This window comes from Mercenaria mercenaria, chromosome 5, assembly GCF_021730395.1.
Source record: "Mercenaria mercenaria strain notata chromosome 5, MADL_Memer_1, whole genome shotgun sequence".
In the NCBI taxonomy this organism is placed as follows: Eukaryota; Metazoa; Mollusca; class Bivalvia; order Venerida; family Veneridae; genus Mercenaria; species Mercenaria mercenaria.
The window spans coordinates 31,118,278-31,143,381 of record NC_069365.1 but is presented as its reverse complement, the minus strand read 5'-3'; the positions used below and the strand labels follow the sequence as shown (position 1 = coordinate 31,143,381).

General features: G+C 34.5%; 1 protein-coding gene across 1 annotated transcript; it reads right to left on the bottom strand.

Moving 5' to 3' along the window:
- Positions 1-6,374: 6,374 nt before the first annotated feature.
- On the bottom strand, positions 6,375-25,026 carry LOC123558887 (uncharacterized). Its single transcript, XM_045350732.2, has 8 exons — positions 24,733-25,026; positions 20,667-20,868; positions 20,081-20,430; positions 19,463-19,661; positions 18,627-18,704; positions 15,143-15,232; positions 11,820-11,924; positions 6,375-10,241 (listed from the first exon to the last, which is right to left on the bottom strand). Exons 1-8 carry the CDS (start codon positions 24,747-24,749, stop codon positions 9,765-9,767), a joined length of 1,518 nt encoding a protein of 505 aa, XP_045206667.1. The 5' UTR covers positions 24,750-25,026; the 3' UTR covers positions 6,375-9,764.
- Positions 25,027-25,104: the final 78 nt, after the last annotated feature.

Below are 25,104 nucleotides of genomic sequence, written 5' to 3'. Positions count from 1 at the left end.
CCACAAGTTCATGTACAAGCCTATGACATCATTTTGGAAAGCAGTGCACAAAATTGGTCATCCTATATAAAATTAAATGAACATAACCAATAATGCTTTTCGCATGTTAGAATAGCAACAAATTGCAGTTCGACTGATAAATAATTCGCACAGAAAAGTTATAAAATGCATGAATTAAGAGAAAACAAGGAAATTCTTTAATGTATGGGCGAAGCCTACATATTCTTTTTCTTGTCAAGGACTTAAATTTATTTCTTTGAATCATCACTGATTTATTTTGCTGCCCTTTTTACCAGTTTGCATATTTAAATGTATAACCCTGCAAACGTGTGAAATAGTTATAAGTATTATAATCAAAACAAAAAGTAGGCTGCCGTATGTTTTAACTAATGACCTGAATTCACACTAAGGGCCTTAATATATATTGATAAGATGACATGTGCTCGAGAAAAGATCACCCGAGTTAGATGTCGTGCGCACGAGGTAAGATGTTGATCGCTTAAGACAAGATGTCGTGCGTACGAGATAAGATGTTGATCGCTCAAGATAAGATGTCGTGTGCACGAGATAAGATGTTGATCGCTCAAGATAATATGTTGATCGCTCGAGAAAAGATGTCATGCGCACGAGATAAGATGATGATCGCTCCTCGAGATAAGATGTTGATCGCTCAAGATATTATGTTGATCGCTCGAGATAAGATGTTGATCTCTCCAGATAAGATGTCGTACGCACGAGATAAGATGCTGATCGCTCAAGATGATATGTTGATCGCTCGAGAGAAGATGTTGATCGCTCAAGATAAGATGTCGTGCGCACGAGATAAAATGTTGATCGCTCGAGATAAGATGTTGATCGCTCAAAATAAGATGTCGTTCGCACGAGATAAGATGTTGATCGCTTGAGATAAGATGTTGATCGCTCAAGATATTATGTTGGTCGCTCAAGATAAAATGTTGAGCGCTCAAGATAAGATGTCGTGAGCAGGAGATAAGATTATGATCGCTCAAGATAAGATGTTGATCGCACGAGATAAGATGTTGATCGCTCAAGATGATATGTTGATCGCTCGAGATAAGATTTTGATCGCTCAAGATAAGATGTCGTGCGCACGAGATAAAATGTTGAACGCTCGAGATAAGATGTTGATCGCTCAAGATAATATGTTAATCGCTCAAGATAAGATGTCGTTCGCACGAGATAAGATGTTGATCGCTCGAGATAAGATGTTGATCGCTCAAGATATTATGTTGATCGCTCAAGATGAGATGTTGATCGCTCAAGATAAGATGTCATGAGCACGAGATAAGACGTTGATTGCTCAAGATTATATGTTGATCGCTCGAGTTAAGATGTTGATCGCTCAAGATAAAATGTCGTGCGCACGAGATAAGATGTTGTGCGGACGAGATAATTCAATCTTTAAAAAAATTATATATGTCCTAAACATACCACTGTAATTTTCTGTGGAGTTCAAGAAAACAAAAACAATTGTTGAAAGCAAAAATGCATGTTAAAAAGAGTTAAACAAAAAAAGCTACAATTCATTAAAAATATTTTCATCTATTGGTGACAAACTGGCAGTTATCATTTGACAAATGTGTAGAATCAAACTAGTATCAACAAAGTTATAAATAATAGGTTCGTAAATTTAAATTGGTCCGTTCAATGATAAGGTTTTAATCAATACCAATTTGTTTGCTATAGATAAATAGAACACTGATAGATTGCATGCCATTTTGTCAACAATAGTTCAGATACCTTAAGGTTCATGTTGTCTTGATTAATCCCACATAATCGAATATTTTCAAATTTCAGAACCGTTTTACTAGGAAAACAATGTTATTTATCCATAAAATCATACAAAACATATGTAGCATACACCTGTGAAAACATATCCTATCTCCACAGAGATTTGTAAATAAACTGAAGGTGTGTTACACTTCTGGTTATTTCCATTCGAAATGAACTCAAGGATCCAGTCTAATTGATCTACAACTTTCGATTTCAATTCATTTTATTAAAGAAAAGAACCGTCAAAACAAATAACATGTTGTGACAATTTTTAACTATTTACTTGTGAGCAATGCTTTATGGGCTAATGATCTCAAAAACAAATGGGGTCATTACAGGTCATGGCAATCTAAATATATTAAATTTTATCCTAAAAAATCTAATATAGTTTATATGCAAACTTACCACAACTTTCCTAACCAGAATCCTAACAGATGTAATGTAAACACATTTCCATTTACTCAACAAACTTTACATATCTCTATCAAAGGTTATCATCTCACTGAACAGCTTATTATTTGTTTACATGTTACGTACGCAGATATTGATGACGTCATACGCTTCAATCCGTTGTGTTATTAATAATATTCTCGATATCGACATTATTGGATAAATCCCTTTTTCCGGTATTAACCACCAATAAATGCCCGTTCCCGGTTTTACAGTGAGGGGGATATCGGCCATTACGCTATATGGCGGTAGTGTTTAGATTATCCTTTTTTCAAGTTATAAACAAAGAAAATGAATAAAAAAGTATTGCAGATTATCATTAAACATTGTTGTAATTCAGATGTAGTAAAAATATCCTCAAAGTTTACTTTATTTTTGAAATGTTATCTTTTATTCTACACTGCCGCTTCCGTGGCTCGATACCGAAGGTGTGAAATTGTTCGCATTTTGAAGGTAAACAGATTATGTTTGTAAAAAAATTGTTGCCGAGTTCGTAGAATAGTATTTCCATTGTGAGAAAGTAAGAACTTTCCTAAATCCTTATCTTCTTGCAAAAATAACCGCATATTTTAACATAATATTGTACACGGTCATTATATCGGTTTATCTCGCCAGCCCCACTGACCCTATCTACGGAAATTCCGGAAAACGGGATTTATCCTATAATGTCGATATGGTCAATAAGCAAAACGCATTATTCTACAAATCTCCGATAATCGTGGTAATCCTACATCACAATCAAATGATAAAATTCTTGTATCTAAGCCAAATGTACCACAACTAGGTCACAGCCATCCGAAAGCGAAAGTTGAAGATGGTCGTAACTTACGGTGTATTAAGGAGATGGTCGAAACGTGTCACGTGACCCAAGTTTTTTCTTATTTAAAAATGATAAAATATATATACATAAATATAATATTTTATCATTTAAATAAAGTATTAGTGTATCACATATCTAAGAATATAAAAAATTCTGTACAGTATCGAAACCTGTCACGTGACTTGCTCTATGTCCCGCACGCGAAAAAAAAATAGCATACCAATAAACCCACCTCCCCCTGGCGGCGGGTAATTAACCGAAACATTTTTCACAATTGTAACAGGAGATAATGATAAAGACTTAAATTCAATTGCGTAAAAACAAGCGTTTAATCAGCAAGCGTTATTAAAATAGTCAAGTATTTTAATCAATTTAAATTCCTTTAATTAGTATTCAAATTCTATACGAGCGGGTCCAGTGGAGGGCACACCTTTTGCATGCACCCACTTAAACTCGGGGTACTTATTTGATAAACAGAAGTACAATGTATTTATAGTAAGTTAAGAAGACGGACAGATCTAATTTTGGAATAATAGCATAATTACGCATGCCACTTTATGTCATTATACCAACCTAGTATCACACAAGAACTGTCACTATTAGTGACAAAATGTGTGAGGCACACCTGAATAAGAGGAAAGAAACATGATCTTGCATATGACAGGTCATCTTATTTTTGAAAACATTTATGCCAATTATTTTTAAATCCCTTCAAGGATATCAGAGTTATGGATCGGACACGAAACAGACCCTATTAACCTTTGACCTCTTAGTGTGTCCTTGACATTGGAGCTAGGGGCCTGTGTCTTGCGCACGACACGTCGTCTCATTATGGCGAACATTTATGCCAAGTTAGTTTAAAATCCCTTAATGGAGTCACAGCCCGTACAAGAATTTACATGGACGCATGCACGCAGGGACGGACAGTGCGATTTGACTTTGCCCACCTTCGGGTGCATAAAAATGCTGCTTTTACTATATATTGGGTGATATTCACGTTGGTTTAATGTTCGTGAATACTGCGACCCGCAAATCAAAAATGTTTATGATCTGCATCATGTGCTAGTTTCCCGAATCTACGCAAAAGCCTGAACTAGGTATAAATAGATTCAATATGCAGCTGAAATGATGTTTGTATTAACACAAAAACAAGGGTTATTGAAAAAAAAAACCCCAGAACGCAACGTTCAACACTTTATTCTTAATTGCCAATAATAAATAAATAAAATGAACACTATTTGTATGACTTTGCTACATTGTATCGCATTTGAAACAGTATAGTTTGAAGTTTCCACTTCTTTTTCATTTTAACTATTTTTAGTTTGTTTGTAAAATGCTATTGATATGCAATAAAAATATTTTTGAACCTGGTTGTGCAATGTAGGCGATATGGAAACTTATGACACTGTTTTCTCATTTCTGAAACAGCTGAGCTACATGTAAGTTTAGTGAATAGTTAGATTTATATTTGGGTCTACCTTTGATAAATGTTATTGCACCGTGATTTAATTTCATCATAAAACTTTGCTTTACAAACAAATCTACCTTTAACATCACATTATGTTCAGACTCAATTATGCTTTTACTTTTGATCATTCTTAGCTATTGATAAAAAATTACATTTCTTCGAGTTCATTTTTAACTTGACCTCTGTTCGTCATAAAAACAATAGGGGACATCTCGTAAGATTACACAATCGTCTTATGGTTTGACAATTGTAAGCCCAAACGCTCTCACTTCTTTAAGTCTACGGATCACTTTTCCCTACTTACCCCTATGAAAACTATTGGGTTCATCCTAAGAAATGTAACAATCCTTGACAAAAACGTTCCAAATCCAGTTTAAATCTCGAGGTCACAATGATCGTGATCTTTGACCTAAAGACATACAGATGATCTAGTGACCACGTACAATCATTCTACAAACTTTAACCACAGTAGGTCCAAATCATTGATCTTGCTCGAAAACCGTTTTCAGTCGAAATGAGAATTGACCTATTGATTCCAAAAACAATACGAATGATCTTCTTATCGCAGACATCCTCCTTTGAAACTATAGGAAAAAGTTCCCTTGACATTGATTTGAACCAAAGGCTCTACCAACTGACGACGTGAGCAAATACAATACACACCTCTTCTTTGACATGGGGTAGCGTAGAGGCATTATAACGTTTGTTGTGTCCTGTCACACCTAAGATAGGTTAGTTCTGTAAAATTTGTTAATTTGTTTTATTTCTCGGTCTGTGCCAAAAGGGATATTTCTTGGAGATACAGATGTGCGTTTAAGACTTTGAATATAAAATGTATGAGAATATTTGTTTGGATATTAACCTTTACCCTACTGGCGGCAAGTGATTCTGCCTTTGTGAGTGCCTTTGTTCAGTGCAGACCAAGATTAACTTGCACATTCAATAAAATCTGGAAATTAGATCCCTCGGAAGCATTGAGAACAAGGCAAACAGTGAAAATTGCAGACTCGGTTTGATTGAGTCTGTTCATGGGCAGTAATGGAAAATGCAACACTGCCCACGCCCCCTAGCTCCGGCTTAAGCAGTATTCAATCTTCAAATCTAAATGAGTTGAAATCAATGATCCCGAAGGACCAGAAAGTATAACAACACTGAGACGAAGTCGGGCGACTTTTTACGGCCGCCACACAGCACTTAACACCCGCTGTTGTGAAGTAAACAAAATCTGGAAATTAGATACCTCGGAAGCATTGAAAACAATTTAGAAATTATGCAGGCTAAGGGTTGATAGAACTATTGAATCCACGAAATACACGAATGTTAATGATTTCAAAGTATATTTTGATGAAACCCTTAATCCCTCTCTTAAATTATTACCTATTCGACATTTAAATGTTTACGTCTGTGAGATTTCGAAAACGGGTTTAGATCGAAAAATAATATGAATACACGACCTCAAGAATTTGATTTGTTGAAATTATGAAAACGGTAATAGGTAACTGAAATGTTAATAGTCAAGTACTGCGTTTGAGTAGTTCTGTAATGCTAAAATTTGAAAATTATTTCTTTTTTTTTCGTATAATTTGTTAGCATCCTTTGCCTTTATTATTAATTCTAACAACTTCTTTGCATGCTTTATAGTTTGTAATATTCATAGAGGTAAAGCAGGAGTAATGGTAAAATATATTTAACATGGTGTCACAATATACATATATAATGAATTTATAAAAGGAATAGTCACGAGCGTTTTTTTCCTTTAAAGATAACAAGTCTGGATATGACAATATTTTATTACATAAATTGCAATATATGCATATTCAAACCGATTAGACGACGTGGCGTAAAGCTGTAGTTACTGAAAACTGTCATGTGTAGGACTATTATAAGAATATTTCACTGGTTGAAAGTACGGATGGAAATATCTTGCTAGGGGTGGGGGGAATGGTGTAACTTTTTAAGCGGTAATGACCCTGGGTTGTGAGAAGAGTTTTTTCAGCACTGTCAAAAACACCAAAGAACTCTTGTCTGGCATTCGAGATACATTACTCTCGTAAGAGTAATATCATCTTTATGATATAGTATGCATGTTATTAGAACAATTCTGTATTCTCCAAAATTTGACGTTTATTAACACTTTGAATGATTTGCAATCGTCATTGATGTGAGCAGCTTATTCCAAAACTAGCATAATTTAAACTGCTGGACAATCACTTTTCGTCTGGAGTGGGCATAATGGCGAACTACGATGGCAGACAATGTGCTTTGCTCCGAAACCATAAAAGAGCTAACAGCAGATCAGACGTAACATGTTTGATATGAATTTACAGTCTGGTATTTTAAGTATGTTGTTTACTGGAAATTATTATTTATCAAAGAATTACAGTATTGCGAGGTAGATTGTGAAGTTTTGTATAGTTTTTACCGTTAATACAAATTATCAATTTCTTTTAGAACTCATTTTAATTGGTAAATTTTTAAATAACTGCGTTTATACCGATAATTGTTCTTGCACAATAAAGCCATTCAAACTGTGACCAGTGTTGGTATTTTTTTCACAGAGAATTTGGGGAATAACAATTTGACATTTTACAGTGTATCGCGATTTTTTAGTAACACAAGATATAAATTCTATGTTCTATTTTGTTACAGTAAGGAATTTTAAAGCAGATATAGACAAAGATCTTTATTTTCCGCAGTACTAAAGATTCGAGTATATATTCAAATACAGAAAATGTCTACATAATTAATATGTTAATATGCGTATATCATTGAAAATACGAAATAACATTTAGTGCACAAAAAACGAAAATAATTTAAAAGACAGAAATATAGATAAAATAAAAAAACAATGGCTGCCATTTCATATTCAGCTTGACTGATTAGTACGAAGCCAAAATTGTCTAGTAGCGAAACCGAAGCAGTGAAGGTATTTCTATCAATTAAATTGAATATCAATACAACCTTTAAAAATGAAGGGAAGTGCAAATATACTAAAATTTGGATGGTGTCTGTTAGCTGTTTTTGACTAATACCAAAACGAAATATAACACATACAAGAATACCATTTAAATTACCAAAACCGTACCTACACGAAAGTCAAAATAAAATTCTGGAAAAGGAATATTAATTAAAATGTAAGCTATTTTCAACCCAAAGTTCAATATGAAAATTAAAAAAAAAATAAACAGAACATTTCCAACAGTACAAATAAATACACATGTTTTTCTTATCAGTCATAATATGTCGTTAAATAAACTGTTCACACGAAACCCCTTTGTCCCCGCACTCCCCTCCCCAAAGTGCCAGCCAATGCTCCTGACTACTTTAAAACATACTCCCTCTGATCACTTCATATTTGTAATATTAATACTTAGTAAGCATGTTACATAGTGTTTTCAGCATTGTCAAATTTGCAAAATGCAAAATTATTGTTCATCAAGTATTTATGCTACCTGTATCAAATCAACACACTGTTCATATAGCTTTAAGTTTAGATATCCAATCCAACTATTAATTGTGCAAATGGTAATTTTTGGACAGTTACATATTATGTGCTCATATCAATATTTTCACAGAATAAATTACACTTGTGGCATTTTGTTGGGGAAGAACTTACGACAATGTAATCTAAAATTAGCACAACAGTTTTACAGAAGGAAATTTGGGTTTGCTTTTTCCTGCATACCGACCAGAGAACACAAGGGTTGTTCGCAGCCAACATGTTGGTAGTTAATGGAATTTCACAGATTATGCTGATGCTAAATAGTCTTTGTTTATGTGTTTATGGTTCACATCAGTGTCATTCTGTTACAACAATTTTCTTATATAGAACTTTTGCATGGAATAGGTCGAATGAACATACCTTTCAAGTACATAAAATATACCACAATACTTTTGTAAAATTTAATAAATATCAGCAATAAATCATGCATATTAACTAATGTACCTAACTAGCTTGTTTATGAACACTTTTTAGCTAATCAATTATTGGGTAGCCTACACAACTGACAAAGAAATTGTAGTTTACGTGCATCAAACTTCCCGTCTATGATAAATATTAATTGCGCAAACGTTTATGGTGAAAAAATCTGTACTAGTGCTTACACTAAGTTCCTGTGTGAGTTTGGTGCAGTACCAATAATAGATTTCAAATTTGGAAAGGTCACAATGACTAATAATGGACCACTATTCAAAGCCATATCTGCAGTTTTTGCCAAATGTTAATTATATAGTATAGCCTCTGAAGAAGCATAGCTTCTTAGAGGACTACTAAAAGTAAATAATAAAGGTTTGGTTGCAGGGATAGGGTCAAGGTAATAAGTTCAGCGTTGATCACCTATCTTATGAGTAGCATAGCTCCCCTGAGATGGTGTAATGGTTGAACGCATAGTAAGTATTGAAATAAGTAAGTTCATCATTGATCAGCTACCTTACGAGCAGTCTACCTGCCTCGAGGTAGAGGGAGCGTCGAACACATTGTGGTCAACTGCTAGCAGTGTATTAGCAAGCTGATATCTAATTTGGCAGGATGGGTATATGCTGTTGAGCTGATTTGTGAGTTGACCTTTTATTTTTTCAATTGTAAGAACCTGTAAGGAATATTTATTTCTATAATTCTATTAGCTGGACACATTGTAATCATCAATTGGTAAAGTAGCCTAGAAGAAAACTATATACTTAGCACATTGTATTAGCTAGAAGAAAACTAGTAGTACATTAGATAAAACCCGGAGATGCGTTGCAAAAATAACATTCAAATATCACATGGTCTAAGAAATTTATATATCAAAGTACTACATGCATTTTATTAAAGTCAAGTCTTACGTTTTTTATATCTAAACTACTTGACCTTTAAACATCATATGAGCCGCGCCATGAGAAAGCAAACAAAATATTGACTTTGCGACCAGCATGGGTCTAGACCAGCCTGCGCATTCGCGAAGTCTGGTCAGGATCCATGCTTTTTGCTATCACTTTCGCTAATTGCAATATGCTTTGAAAGCGAACAGCATGGATCCTGGCCAGACTGCGATGATGTGCAGGCTGGGCTGGATCCATGCTGGTCGCTAAGCCACTATGTTGGTTTTCTCATGGCACGGCTCATATTATTTTATTTATATAAAGAACCGCCCTGAGTATCTAAAGGTTTGGTTAGGATTATTGAACATATCATACACAGAATATTTGTCATTCCGGACTTTGTTTCTGTTTACTTGTTTTGGTCAACCTACGCTAAATCAAGCGATTATGTATGCAGTACAAGCGAATGTTGTCATATTTCTCTCCACCAATGTAATCCCTTGCACGTTCCTTCCCAAATATTTCCCTCCATTCCATGAACATTTCTATATCATGTCTTGATGGTACCTTGTACGTTGATTTCTTGGTCGCGACAGTTGTTTGCGAATAGGAATCTTGTTTCTGCTGGTGACTGACTGGGGGTGAAAATTGCTTTTTATTTTCACTGGTGACTTTGTTGAAAACTGATTCAATTTTGCTCTTCGGTGGGGCAGACTTTGAACCTCGTGCCTCACCAAATCCTTGAGCTACACCTTTGCAAAGAACTGGTCCATTCGCGTGTAACAATAATGCTGGCCATACAACAAACTCAACTTTATTGCCGCTCTTTGTATACGCCGTATACATGTCTGTATTAAACATCTCTCCTACAGAAATATTAGGACCAAATACAACAGGAGGGTCATTTACCTGAAATAATGTAAAGAATATAACTATAACATTAAAGCCCTTAACATTTTTCCATACGTGATAATATCTTACATAATTATACACTCAATAAAAACAAAAAAACGCAACATCCATTTTTCATGATAATCAAAGCTTTGTCTTTCTCTCATGTGTACGTGAAGCTCGTGTTGTAATTCATGCTAATACAGGCCATAAAACTCGTATTCGGATCAAATTTATTCGGATTTGAAGAAAATCAATTGTCTGGAAGTAGCGGTTGTGGCGTCTTTGCCTCAGGCAAACCATGTCATGTCAAGGTGGTTAAACACCCACAGATATTTCAAAAATTGTTTGATGTGTTAGTTTTAAACCAGTCAGGTGTAACAATTAGGCTCTAACTTTATGGCTTAATAAAGCCTATTCATCACTCAATCAAAAGTTGTATCATTGTTTTCAATACCAGTTTATATGAGCCTTTAAGGATAGTAGTGATTAACCTAAATACTTTATTTACTTATAATTTATATGTCAAACTGGACTCCATTCTTCCATTTGAATTAGTGACACAGAAATGTTGGTGATAAGCAGGAAAGTAGACAACTGTATAATTAATGAGCAATTTAGTCATCTCTAACCTATTTTCCAGCAAACAAAGAAAAACTAAGTTTTGATCATTCCGCCTTCTCCATCAACCCATCCTTACATGCTATTAAAATCTATTTCAGAAGGTTTGGGCAATTGAATGTCATAATGGCATTGGTTAATATATCACTATAATTTGTTTCATTCAGGCGATTGAACATCCCTAGCTATTTTAAAAATTGTTTTATTTGTTAGTCTAATACCATTCATGTGTAATATTTAGATTCCGTAACTTTATGGCTTAATGAAGCTCATTTATCAACCAATCAAGAGATGTATTCAGTTATTTCAATACTAGTTTATATGAGCACCTTTAGATAGTTGTGGTTATCATTAATCGCGAATAACCGTGAAAGTCCTGACTATATGTATTGTATGTGACGCTAATGTGACTGAATACTTTCCTATATTGAAGTCTGCCCGGTATACTGTCAGTAACTCTACCATTCCGAAATAGATGTATGTAAATCAGTCTTCGGTCATAACAACTCTTCAACAAAATGTTTTTGAAATTTCTTATTTGAATATGAATAAAAGTCAAAATTAAGTTTGGCAATTTTGAAAACAAACATGACTAGGTAATCGACTTTCACATTGAATTCATTTACATTTGAGATACTAACACAATATATATTCTGTGTTTACAGGAATCATAACATGAGCTCAACGTGCACTTCTGAGAAAGGTCATGTTTCGAGTATCAAAAAGGAAACGAAACTGCCATACTGGATCAGAAATGTACATCAGAATCTTTAAAATGAAATATTTGGCATAAATTGACAAATGTTTACTTGCTACAGTGCACAGCCACTTATATTTTGTTTAAGCGGTTGTGAACGTAATAAAGGTACTTACATATCATTGAATATGAAAAGATTATTTACTATAGAAAAAAAACTGATCCTTCATACTTAACAAATATAACAAAGCAAAAATATTACTTTGTTGAAAACTCACAGTCATGAGCCAGCATATTTTAAAGCATTCCTCTACGTAGTTAGGAATTCTTCTTGCAACACGTGCAGTTGATGACCCCGACCTGCTCAGTTCTTTCTGGTATTTCTGCAACAAAAAAAATAGAATGACCTTTAGCACTGTGCTCAAAAACAGATCTTAGCGTGACGAATATATTGAACTTGTGCCTTTAAAGTTATCAATTTAATGATTCAGGAGCAGTTCATACATATAGTTTGTGTAAAGTGTTATGTTACAGAAGTAAAGCTCCGCAAAGCGGGTCAATATACACCCGAAGCGTTATGTTAGAGGAGGTAGGAAGCAAACTTTAAAGAAATGGCAAAATCTAAAGATGTTTTTGGGATGGGGCATGTGAAGGGGTGGGAAAGGAGTGGGAGCAGGGTGTGTGTATTCAGTACATGTAGTAATGTCAGGATTCAACAGATACTAGAACAATAAAAGGCAATAGTTTATTTTTGGGGGATGGAGGTGGTCGGGAATTGGAGGAGGGGTGGTTGTTGTTGTCTGCATCAACGCATCAACACCTGCCTATATTGGAAGTTTCAAGTCAATAAAATCACTACATTTAATAGTTTTTAAGTTATGCTCTAGACATCAATTATTACGTACAGACCCGGTTCATGTGCTCACAACGATCCATCGCCATCTACCTACATGCCATGTTTGAAGTCAAAACCATGCATGGTTAATTAGTTATGCTCAGGACACAAAATATGACGGACAGGCGCATGCGCCAACACATAATGCGTCCATTAATTTCAAAACGGGCGTATAAAATCACTTCACATTATAACTTTTCAGTTGCTGGAAAATAATGTATCTTCCGCCTTTTTTATGCAAAACGTAAATGCCTTTTTTTGCAAGACTGCTTCTTACGGTGGGCCAATGTGTCATCATAATACGATAGTTCATAAAGAAAAAGAGAACTTCCACATGTTCTGGTGGAAACATATTAATTTAGTGGTCAGTCTGCCTGTTGACCAGCCTGACACAAAGTTTGTCCATGCAACCCTGCCAAGTCCACTTGGCGAACAAGCGCCGAATCATTGCCAAGCCTAGTTGTGCATATTGTCGGCATTTTCCGGTTTGATGAATGTTAGTGGCCCTTGATTCATCAAAGTTTATGATGCTCTGACCATTTCTCTTATGCTATACCTGCGAGCCGATTTCCTTACAAGAGTGGTCAATGCCAAGCCTCATTATGCATTTTGTCAGCATGTTCCGGTTCGATAATTTTCAGAGTTATGGCTCTTGTGTTTTCGTATTATACATTGTCCGATACCGCCAAGAGGAATAACACCGAACTTCACGCAAAATGTTTGCCAAATCTAACTGTGCCTATCGTCGGCTTGTTTCGGTTCGAGTTTTTCAGCAGAAAAATGACCCTTGATTCATCACAGTTTATGATGTTTTGACTTATGATGCTATAGCCATTTATCAGATATAATAGAAAGAAAACACAATTAGTGATCAGTGCCAAGCCTCATTATACATATGCATTCGGCATTTCCAGTTCAGTGATTTTAGGGAAGTTTAGGCCCTTTATTTGTCAAATTTTATATAACTGTTACACCACTGGGCAGATATACTGGTACACCAAACCGGACAGGAGATATCAATACTTAGTCTTATTATATATATCATCGGCATGTTTCTGTTTTATTTCGTGATTTTTAGCAGAGTTATGACCCTTGATTTGTCATATTTTACAATGTTTACACTACTTGCTGTATACATGTGCAAATAAGCTTAATTTCACCACACCTAAAGAATGATTAACGTGTAGCGAATTTGTGCATATTGTCGCCATGTTTTGATGAAATGATTTTCAGCGAAGTCATGATCCTTGATTTGTCAAAGTCTTTAAACTGTCCTACTTCTGCTATTCCCCTTGTTTATACTCCACTAAACTTCACAAGAGTTTCCGTTCCAAGCCTAGTTTATTTTCTTGGCCAGGAATGATATGTTTTTAGTGATTTTCCCCGAAGGTATGGCCCTTAATGTGTGATATGTTGCAAATTCTGCATGATAAGTTGTGGGAGACATGCGTTTTTTTTTTTTTTGTTTTTTTTTTGTGAAAATACTAAATACTAAACTATCAGGCGAAACGTCAATGCATCATACAGTTTAACTGAAAACGTATAAGTTATATGAATTTCGTAGATTTTGTTGTCGGGTTAAACAATGTGAGGGTTTTTTGCAACCTTCCAGCTTTTCATGGTAGAGGAAGATCCGAGGTGCCTTATTGGGCACGATTTCATCTTAGGCGGCCAACTGGGAAGATAAAACAAGCCAGCCGGATTACTTCCTTACATGAAGAATTCTACGCCCCAAATGAGACTGGAATCCATATCGGTGAGCGACGAATTTCTTCGAAGTAGTTCGCATGTTAGTCACGTGTACATCTTAATCTTAACTGAAATTTGTGGTCAGCAAAACAATATTTTAAATGTTTTCCAACAGGTTATTAGATTATGTACAACGAAAACTGCTACTTGATATTTATGATCGTTTTCATGTTTGATCAAATTTAGTTTTAAGGTTTAGCAGTGTATCAGAAAACAACAGATTTTTTTAGTAAATGAACAGCATCTTGACCAACAACGTATCTGCCTAATACATGTTCTCCTGTTCTGTCCTACAGTGTTGGATACTGTAAATATTCTTAATGACTTGTCCCCTTTTTAAATATGAATATCATTTGTAAACAAATAAATGTAAACAATTGTTAAAAAAGATGTTCTACCTAGTTATGTAAAGTTTAAACACTCTTACGATGTTGCAAATGCATCTAAACGAAGACATGTAACAATTTTTCATGTAAAATAAACAATGCTTCCTTTCTATGATTTGACGACGTTTCAATTTTTCCCCGAAACATGGATCTATATCTTAACTGAAATATGCAGGCTAATACAAGAGGTGTGACAGATGTTTAGAACAGAAGTTTGACGCAGCCTCATGTCATTGATTGATTTCTTAGAATTTTAATGATCATTTCAAGTAAAAACACGTGTAGGTTAAATATGCTTTGAATGAGGTTAGAAAGTGGTAACAAGAAAGGTGCATTCGCTAGTCCTACAATAGATAAGTATTATATCATCAAAGAAACCTTTGAGCACAACCATGGTTGTTAAAAGTTTTATAAATGAATTATATCGATTTGTTTCCTTTTAACATATTGGGTTAAAAGATTTCTATATTTTCAAAATGGTATAATTTCAAACTAAAGACAGGAAACGTATTAATCTAAAATTAGATATACATTTAATTATTAAATAAGCCTACTGTCATCAGATGTATACCTTATATATTTGCCTTCCTGAAAATTCTGCAACGTTCTTTCGGAATTCTTTGATGTTTTTGTTCACAACGGCAGGAATGTCACCCGATATCTGTAAAAAATATTAAACGATGTAGAAAGCACAGTACAAGGTTAACCATTTGTAAGCGTTCATGATGTTACCCAGACTAAAAGATCTTGCATCTCTGGCTATGACATTTGAACCGCAAACAAGGAAACAACTTTTATTCAGAAAGAGTCTCTTTGGGCAATGCACGCAAAGGTAAGTAGGAACAATTAACATCAACAATAACCCTCATTAGTGAAGTTTGCTTATAGAATAACAACATGAAAACGGCTCAGAACCCAAATGATGGAATGTTTCTTGAACGTTTCATACACTGCGACATATGTAGGTAAGATGACATCATTGACTATTGTCGCGTGACGTAAGCGTTGATTAGTATGCTTAATTACATGTACTTTTATTTTCTGAGTGATGTAAGTTATTAAGTGAGCAATGCCTTCCCTTGCCTAATTTACAATGGTTCTAACACCTGATGCACATAAATTGAACATAACTATAATAATAAACATCTACGCGTTTGATAAATTAGACAAAAGGTCATAAGTTAACAATATTGAAGCAAAACAAATGTATCTTGCTTTGTTGCGTACGAATGTCTTTGTCGGACAATGTGACATTTTGACTTTGCGAAAAGGATAAAGCATCTTGCATTCTCACATGTCCATGCTTCTAATTAGTAGATCGTGCTGGCTTCATTGATCTGAGATATTCATCTAGCTTTCGGACATGCTGTTATCTGACATATTAAGTTCATCATATTGACTAGTGGTTACTTTCATCGTGCATCCTTGAAGCGTCAATGGCGTATACATATTCATGAAAAAAATATATTAAGTGGTTTCTTAAATGTGTGACTGCAAGGAGCTCTGATGCTTGTATGTATTCTGATGTAGCTTATGATGCGTTTTGACAACATAAATTAATTTAGTTTTAAAATACATTATAAAATTATTGTTCAGGTGGAGATAACCCTTTGTACTGGCTTTGAACAGGGAATGATGTAATCATATGTATATCATAAAGTGACATGTGCATGTAAGAATGCAAGCTGTATTTTCAGTTGTCAAAATGTTGATGTCAGTCTGTCAGGTAGTGGCTTGCATGTGTCACAAAAGCAATGTGCAATGCTTGCTTAAATATTGTTCCATACCGTTGTTCAATGCATATACAACGCCTGACCGAAATGTCCCATGTTACAACGTGCAGTAATTACAACGAAATTACAGCAGTGTTGTGTACAATAGATGAATAGCCAAAATTCTATTTTGATGTGGCGATATGGATTATTAATTAATGCAGTTTAAAAGTATGAATAATAATATCATAAAATAATAAAAATAAAATGCCGGAAAAACAAGCATTTACATATCTTTTTTTATATTATAAGTAAACCTTTTTCGGACACGGCTTTACAACATAATAAATCACACTACCAGTGCCAAAAAAGAAATTTTGAAATGAAGTAATTATCATCAGTTAGAAAATATTCTAACAAAGGAATTAAATGCTCACACGTATGTTTGTTTCGTCCAGAGAAACATATCAAACAAGTATTTCCAAATGACTATTTGCCTATAGGAATTGGACGAGCTGTCCTGGCAAATAAGCATTATATTTAATATATACTTAAAAGCATGTAACGTCACATGATAGTATGAAATGCTATTCATTGGGTAAGATTACATAAATGTTGAATAATTACTAGATAATTATAAATTCTTATATATAGATTGTTGAAAACTTTATTGTTCCTTCTCAAGGGAAGGAACACTTATGGTGAACATGTCACACTTGACTGAGCATGTAATGGATACAAGGGTATCGTCAAAGGAATCCGATTTCCCGTAGGGCGCCGCCATCTTGGACTCATGCATATTCATTACAAGGTTATAACACACTAAATAGCCACCACTATATATTCTATATAAAATGACAAGTTTTCACAATGCTGCAATACACACCTAGACCCATTTTAAATTTCTTTAGCTTACATTTTCTTGTAGATCAACATTAATACTGTAAAAATATCCAAAGAAAAGTAGGGGTCATGTTTGATGCAAGAAAAATATTTCTGGTCAAACGGACACACCGTAATATTTACACTGAAATGACAATCACAATTTAGGGTAGGGGTGTATGAATAAATTTCACATGTTAAATCAGTCTGGAGTCTTTTTTCAACATGCAAATGCTACCAGTATGTCAAGTATAGGCATGCAATATGATTTCAACCAATATATAGCAATGATTTCAAGGAAAATCCTTCTTACAGCAAAAAAAAAACTGAGAACTATTTGAATCCGCCATTATGCGACTACCATTTTTTCATAGGTGCTCAGGCTATTTAGTGTCTGTATGCCACAAATAGCCTCTAGCCCAATATGTGTTTACACATAATCAATCTTTATTTCAGACTTTAGTGCAATACAACTACGTAAAATAACAGAACAACAAGACACAATAATGAAGTTTAAATCATGTAACTCCTTAATTGAATATATCATAGTAAAGAATCGAGATTAATGAAATGAATATGCATCATCTAAAAATAGACTCCCGCCAAAACTTTTACGTAACGAAATTGTCTCTGGTCACGTGATTTTTTTAGCTTCTAACGTTTCAGATTTGCAAGTGCTTTCTTTAGCGTACTTTTTTTTACTCTTTCTGATTTGTTTTTCGAATCGTAAATGCATGTATGAAATTTCTTTGTGTTAAGGGTGCAGATACTCGCTGGTGTAGTCGCGTGATGAAAACATCCGAAACTAAAATAAAGACTGCAAGACAAACCCTTTCAAATACCATAATATGTACTGCACTTGCTTATATTAAAAAACAACTTTGGATTATGATAAAACTGTTAATACTTAGATTAGTTCTTAAATAGTTAAGTTTGCACCAAAAATGACAGAACATATTTTTCTCATTGCATTATTAAACATTTGTAACATTATGCTAAAACAATATCTCTTAAAAAGAATATTTTATATGCGCTAGAAGGAACCATTTGGTAAGCTAAATCTTGTGACGTTTGTAATGGATCTTTTGTCCAGTTCAAGTGGTTCTTACTTGGGCCTTATGCTTGTTTAAAGTATCGGAGTCAAGGTAGATTGTATTAAGTATATGTTAAACAAAATATCAAATTCGTCCAGTTTCGGTACAGAACATATAGAAATCTTTGAATAAAACGATACGATTCAAGAGGCGAGACTCGTATCATTTAAATATTCAACGAGTTCAATAAACTGAGTATGTAAAATTCACGAATCTGATGACTGGTATATAGTTTGTATCTATTTTATAACAACGAGATGCTGGATCTAGTTATCAAAAAGCAGCTTTTCAACACGATGATACTATTCCATTGTCATGTTTTAAAGTAAAAACTTCTAAACAAAAGAAACATAAAGAAATTATTTACCATCTGCTTTTGTGTAATAGTATACTGAATTTCTTTCGTTTGTGTCTTTGCTTCTTTTTCGCAGAATGTAATCGTGTCCTGTAAAATGTACAATAATACTGTATCTATCATTTTGTTATGAGTGAAGGTACCATTACAAGTTATATATAATCATTTAATCATGTGAGTTACCATACAATTCAACTTTACCGTAGCAAGCTCTTTAGCAATTTTCAATTGTAAAATAAGTCCTCAATAACTGTGTTATCTGCTTAGATGTTAGTACAGTAAATGATCACAAAACGTCCACTTTGTCATAGAAAAAGCCAAATTAAAAGTAGCGGGATATTCTGTAAATGATGATAATAATGTTCAAACATAAACATCATCACTTGGTAAAAATGTTTTGCACGGTCCACTTTTACCAGAAACAGGACCCGTTTATAGTACACAAGTGTTACTTACTTTCAAAAGACAACGTTTGACACATTTTGTCCAGGAATATAGCGTTTAAGTTCAGTTGGTTTGAAAGACAATAAGTAATAATAAAGTACAAGTATCTGTCCATTTTTTGTCTTCTACATAGAATATTGTCATGTGTTTTTATACATTGACTTCAAATACAAAACTGCATAATTTAATGCTGCTTAAACAGGGCTAACGCAACCTAATAATGAATCTTAAATTGCTTTTTAAAAACATGGAAAAGTTGCATGTAATATGTACTGTGGAAACATGTTGCAAAGTGTGCACACAAACAAAATGGTGGCATACAAAAAGAAATATATTACATGTCAGTGCTGCTGATTATACTTCAAATATAAAAAAGACATATAGTTTATAAAAAGATAACATACCATTAAGATATTTATTAAGACTCCAATAGTTTTTTCTTCATTTCGGTATGTCTCGTATACAGTTTCAAACGCCTCTGTCCACTGGTTATCGTATAGTTCTTTGTACCTCTCACCCAGTTTTGTAGGTCGGTTTTTGTCGCTGAGGTCTGCTATATTAGGATTGTTGTCAGTTAGTTTTTCTCCCATTGACCTACTTAGCCTGTAAAAACATTTAATATGATATGCAATAAAATTTATAAGGAGATCCCATGGAAGAATAGAACGCAACCAATTCTAGCAGACTAGGTCTGATTTCGTTTGTTCGTGAGGGTATTGGAAAGTGCAATACCGCTTGCGCCCTCTAGCACCGTCTTAAGCGGAATTCTATTGTAGTAAAATTGATAGAATTGAACGATCCCAAAGTACGGGAAGACTTTTCACACCCGCCACACAGCATTTGCATGTAAAGACTACTGTTGTGATAGTTAATTCATTCCAACATAAGAAGATACACACTAATATGCTGTCACAGTATTCGTTCGTAGAGATTTAGTGCAATCATGATGTCAAATCATTGGAAAACAAACTCTAGAATGAGTACACCTTAGATAAGAAATGACATAGTTTATTTTATCTGACCTTGTTTTTGTTTCATCTAGTTCAATTTCTGTGAGCCGCAGTTTATTTTCTGTCTCCTTCAGCTTGAGTTCCATTCTGTCATACGACTGCAGTTTGCGCTTTATTGTATTATCGTCCTGGTTAGGTATCAAACGTTTTGCGTTCAACATCTGTTCTTGGAGGTGGACGTTCTTTAACTTGTCTATTTCTTTTCGTTGCTGTTCGATATGTAGTTTTAACTTGGATATTTCATCCTGACATTTCGTTTCCGTAACTTTTATCTGTTTGTCAAGTCTTTCGTTTTTTTCTTGAAGGTCCACATTTATACTCTTCAGTTTTCTGTTTTCGCTTCTATCCGAACCCGTAATAATCTGTAATTTACTGAGATTTATATTGAGAACTAATGAATGCGCATTACATCAATATATAGAACAGTGATATATTCAAAGTGATTTGTAAAACTATTGATGAATAACAGTCCAATATAATACTTTCTAGTAAGTTTTTTTTCTTAACTTAGAAGCGTACGTGTATGTGTAGCTATATGGTATAAATTTACCACGAAATACAATTTGGACGGGTGCGTGTATGTAAACTCAGTTCTTACCGCATCTTCAACTTCTGTTTGAGCTTTTCTAGCTAAGTCAGGGAGTTTCGTCGTCAATAAGCTTAACAGCTCTTGGAGGCTAGGTGGTTGAAAAAGTTCAATGTGTTCAAAGTCATCATCAGATGTAGCGCGTTTCGAAGTAGACGAAGTCCATGCTTGCTTCTCAACATTTCTGTGCTTATATTTCTGGCTTGACCTGGACCTGTAACACTTCTATAACAGTTTATCAAATATAAATTCATCTGAAACTAGAACATGTGCGGTTCTACAGTAAATATTTCCATGAATATTTTACAGTAAGTAAACAAGAACAGAAACCTATCTTGGAAGTATTAAGCATAACAAGAGACGTCAATATAGGTGAAAAATGCTCCAGAAGTAGGCCCAAGAATGTCACAGTTATATGCGCAAAAATCACATATCATTTTGTGACCTTGACCTAAGAGGCCTAGTTCATAAGTGTGACACATCTTCTCAACATTTGAGTCAAATTATTTTCAAATCCCTTGATAAATGACAGAGTTATGGATCAGACAAGAAACACCTTTGACTTCTAAGTGTGACCTTGACGTCAGAACTAGGGGTCTTATAGGGAACAATTATGCCAAGTTATTTCAAAATCCCTTCATTACGGACAAGACAAGAAACAGACAATGTTAACTTTGACCTCTAAGTATGACCTTAACCTTGGAGCTAGGGCTCTGGGTCTTGCTCATGACACGTCGTCTCTTTATGAGGAACATTTATGCCAAGTAATTTCAAAATCCCTTAATGATGGATCGGGCACGAAATATACCATGTTCACTTTTGACTTGTAAGTGTGACCTTGACCTTAGAGTTAGGGGTCTGGGTCTTACGCATTACACGTTGTCTCATTATGGTAAACATTTATGCCAAGTTGTTTTAAAACCCCTTCATGGATGGCAGAGTTATGGACCGGACACGAAACAGACCATGTTAACCTTTGACCTTTAAGTGTGACTTTGACCTTGGAGCTAGGGGTCTTGGTCTTGCGCATGACACGTTGTCTTCTGATGGTTAACATTTAAGCCAAGTTGTTTAAAAATCCCTTCATGGATGGCAGAGTTATATACCGAACACGAAACAGGCCATGTTTACCTTTGACATTCTAAGTGTGGCCTTGTCTTTGGAGTTAGGGGTCAGTGTCTTGCGCAATACACGTTGTCTCATTATGGTAAACATTTATGTCAAGTTGTTTTAAAATCCCTTCTTGGAAGGCAGAGTTATGGACCGAACACGAAACAGACCACGTTAACCATTGACCTCTAAGTGTGACCTTGACCTTGACCTTGACCTTGAAGCTAGGGGTCTGGGTCTTGCGCATGACACGTCGTCTCATTATGGTAATCATTTATGCCGAGTTTTTCAAAATCCCTTTATGGATGGAAGAATTACAGCCCGGACAATTTAATTTTACCACAAATATATTTTATTAGTAGTGTTTTAAGGATTAAGAGAATATCGTCAAAACACAGAAATCCTAGTTAAACGAACAACATCTTTAACAACAATTTACCTGTCCATTATATGTACTGTAATACTGGATTTTTAAAGCATTCTCAAAAAGTTGTCATTTAAAAAAGAAAGATACTTGATCTTCATACAATTTTGTCAGAATGTTTATCTCTTTGAAATTTAGGTCAAGTTCTAAATTGGACTGTCTAAATCAAAAACTAGTCACTAGGTCAAATCATAGAAAGGCATCGCTAACACTCAAAAGGCCACATTCATTTTCCACTAAATCTTCACTATATTTGATAGGAATGTTATTAAAATATAGGATAAATTTTTAACTCCTGGAAAAAACTTTGTTAACAATTTAGAGACCAGAAAAACTATATCATCTTATTTTTTTGACTTCGTCTGAATGTTTTTCCTGTAGGTCAAGTTCAAAGAATAGTACCTGAAGTCAAAAACTATGTCACAATTTCAGTTATTTAAACACCAAATGGTTTATTTGATTTCCATAAAACATGGTCAAAATACGTGTCTCTATAAAATCTTAGGCTATCCGGCGTCATATGTGAGTAATACAGTGCCTTCAGGACCCTCTTGTTACCTCGTTTTGAAATATAAGTCTTTGCTTCTGCGTAGATGGTGCTCTGTGCATGTCATTTAAACAAAGAAAATGATTTTACACCAAAGGATGTAAGATGGAGTTTTCCAGCAACGGAGAAATCACGGTAAACTCTAGTCCGGTATGCAAAAACGAGTTTTCCAGCATCGGTGAAATCACCAGGAATACTAGTCCGGTATGCAAGAAATCAAGGGTAAGGATTCCACTGAATATCATTTATCAGAAAACGACTATTAAATGCAAAGCCACGCTTCACAGTAATTACTGGTGAGAGTCGAATTTTGTACAGTATGTATTGTAAACACTGAAATATAATTAAGCAAAGGTCATCTAACTATGCTAAAAATCACCGGGCCGGAACATGCCGATGATATTTATAACTAGGCTTGGCACAGATAACTCCTGCAAGGTTTGTTGGAAATCTGCCCACTAGTGTAAAAGAAGTTGTCAACATAAAAAAATCGACAAATAAAGGGTCATAACACCCCAACAAATCACCGAACATGCCGTTAATATGCATGATAAGTCTTTGCACTGATCTCTACTGTCAGTTTTGGTGGAATTTTGCAGTATTAAACGAAAGAAGTGGCTAAACATTATCAATGAAATATGAAGGATCAAGGGTCATACGTCTGCTGAATAAACATCGAACTGGATCATGATCATCTATGCTTGGCAATTATCATTTTTATGAAGTTTGGTTTAATTCCTCCTGATAGTATCGGAGCAGTTGCCTGTACAAGGTGAAATACATCAGTTCAGAGCCAAAACTTCACTGAAAGTCACTGAACCGAACATGCCAATAATATGCACAATGACGCTTGGCACAAATCATTCCTGTAAGATTTTGGCGGAATTTATGCCAAATGATATAAGGGAAGTGGTCAAAACATAAAATTTGATGAATCGATGGCCATATCTCCGCTAAAAGTCAACTATCCGGCAAATGTGGATGATATGGCTTGCAAAACTAGGCTTTGCACTGGCTAGTTGCATTGAAGTTTGGTTATTATTCACTTGTGACAGAGGAGTTGCGTGGCAAAACACTGTAACAGAAAGACATACGGACGGGCGAACAGACACGGAGAGCAATAATTATGTCTGCCCCACTACACTTGGGACATATAACTATCAAGGTATATAATTTTAACCGGTTATACGTACGAGATAATAATTACTGCACAAAATTACTACATAAAATGATTTAGTTAGTTATTTACGTCATTTAAAGCACGAGATTCAAATTCCAGACAATATACTTATATCTATACATGAATAATATATAAAAATATAACATGAATAAGGGAGAATATAACACATACAAATTCAGATGTTTAGGCATGAAGGGTATCAATGGTTTGTCACTCCGTCATAAGAGTGGGATACTGCGATAACTTAGACAGTATGTTTTGGTTTTTCTTTCATCATTCATGAAACTTGATAGTTAAAACCTGTCAATCGTCCTAGTATAGGTGCAATGGAGTGAAACCCTTTCAACACACTTTTCACAAAATAAAAACAAACTCTTTACGTTAATTATGTACTTAGGTTGATATTTTTCGACGATTTGTACTGCATTATTTAGCCTAATAAGTCTGTCGCTTGATCATAAATATTGGGGAGTGTTAGTTAGTTAGATTTTACGGTGAACTGACACAAAAAAGTCATATTCGGGTGGGGGATGGGGAATAGTCAGACAAAACAGAAAGTAACCATCGTATATTGCTGCAGTTAATGCCCTGAAATTTATCTATACTTGGTCAGTACCGATAACACATCTGAAAACAATTCTTAATAATCTATAAAGAAATCTAATCTTTAATACACATCCTATTCTTTAACCAAATAACCCTTCTTACTGTTAAAACTTGAACGAAACTTTAAATATGGACAGTTCTGATATTATGAACGTTTCCATTTTTGTAAAGCAAACAAAGTTTGATATAAACACATGAAAAAATTACGAACCTCCTTGAGGAATCCATGATATACTCCTTTTTATTTCAGATTAAGTAAAATGTGTATGTTCCTTACATAGCTGCAGTAACGCCGTATAGTTACTTTCGATTTAAAAATTACTTAGTTACAATCAAGACACAACATGAATACCACTTTACATTTTAAACTTAAGTTTACTAGTTAAAAATCGTCGTATATACACTTTGTTAAAAGTACAGATAATTTTATCACTACGATGTATTGATCATAAAATCGTTTGTCTACTAACAGTATTTAAATGTTCAACGGTTTAAACAAGTAGCAATTTACTTCCTTGTTCGGTTAATTAAGGCGCGCTTTGACACCTGGCTTAATTTATCTGTCAATGTAAAACAATGGTAA

Bases quoted from the DNA above. Each gene is read 5' to 3' on its own strand.
- LOC123558887 (XM_045350732.2), bottom strand. The intron at 15,233-18,626 runs GTAAATAATTTC...TATTTTTTACAG, and splicing joins CTATTACACAAAAGCAGATG to ATATCGGGTGACATTCCTGC. The intron at 10,242-11,819 runs GTGAGTTTTCAA...ACATTATTTCAG, and splicing joins AAATATGCTGGCTCATGACT to GTAAATGACCCTCCTGTTGT.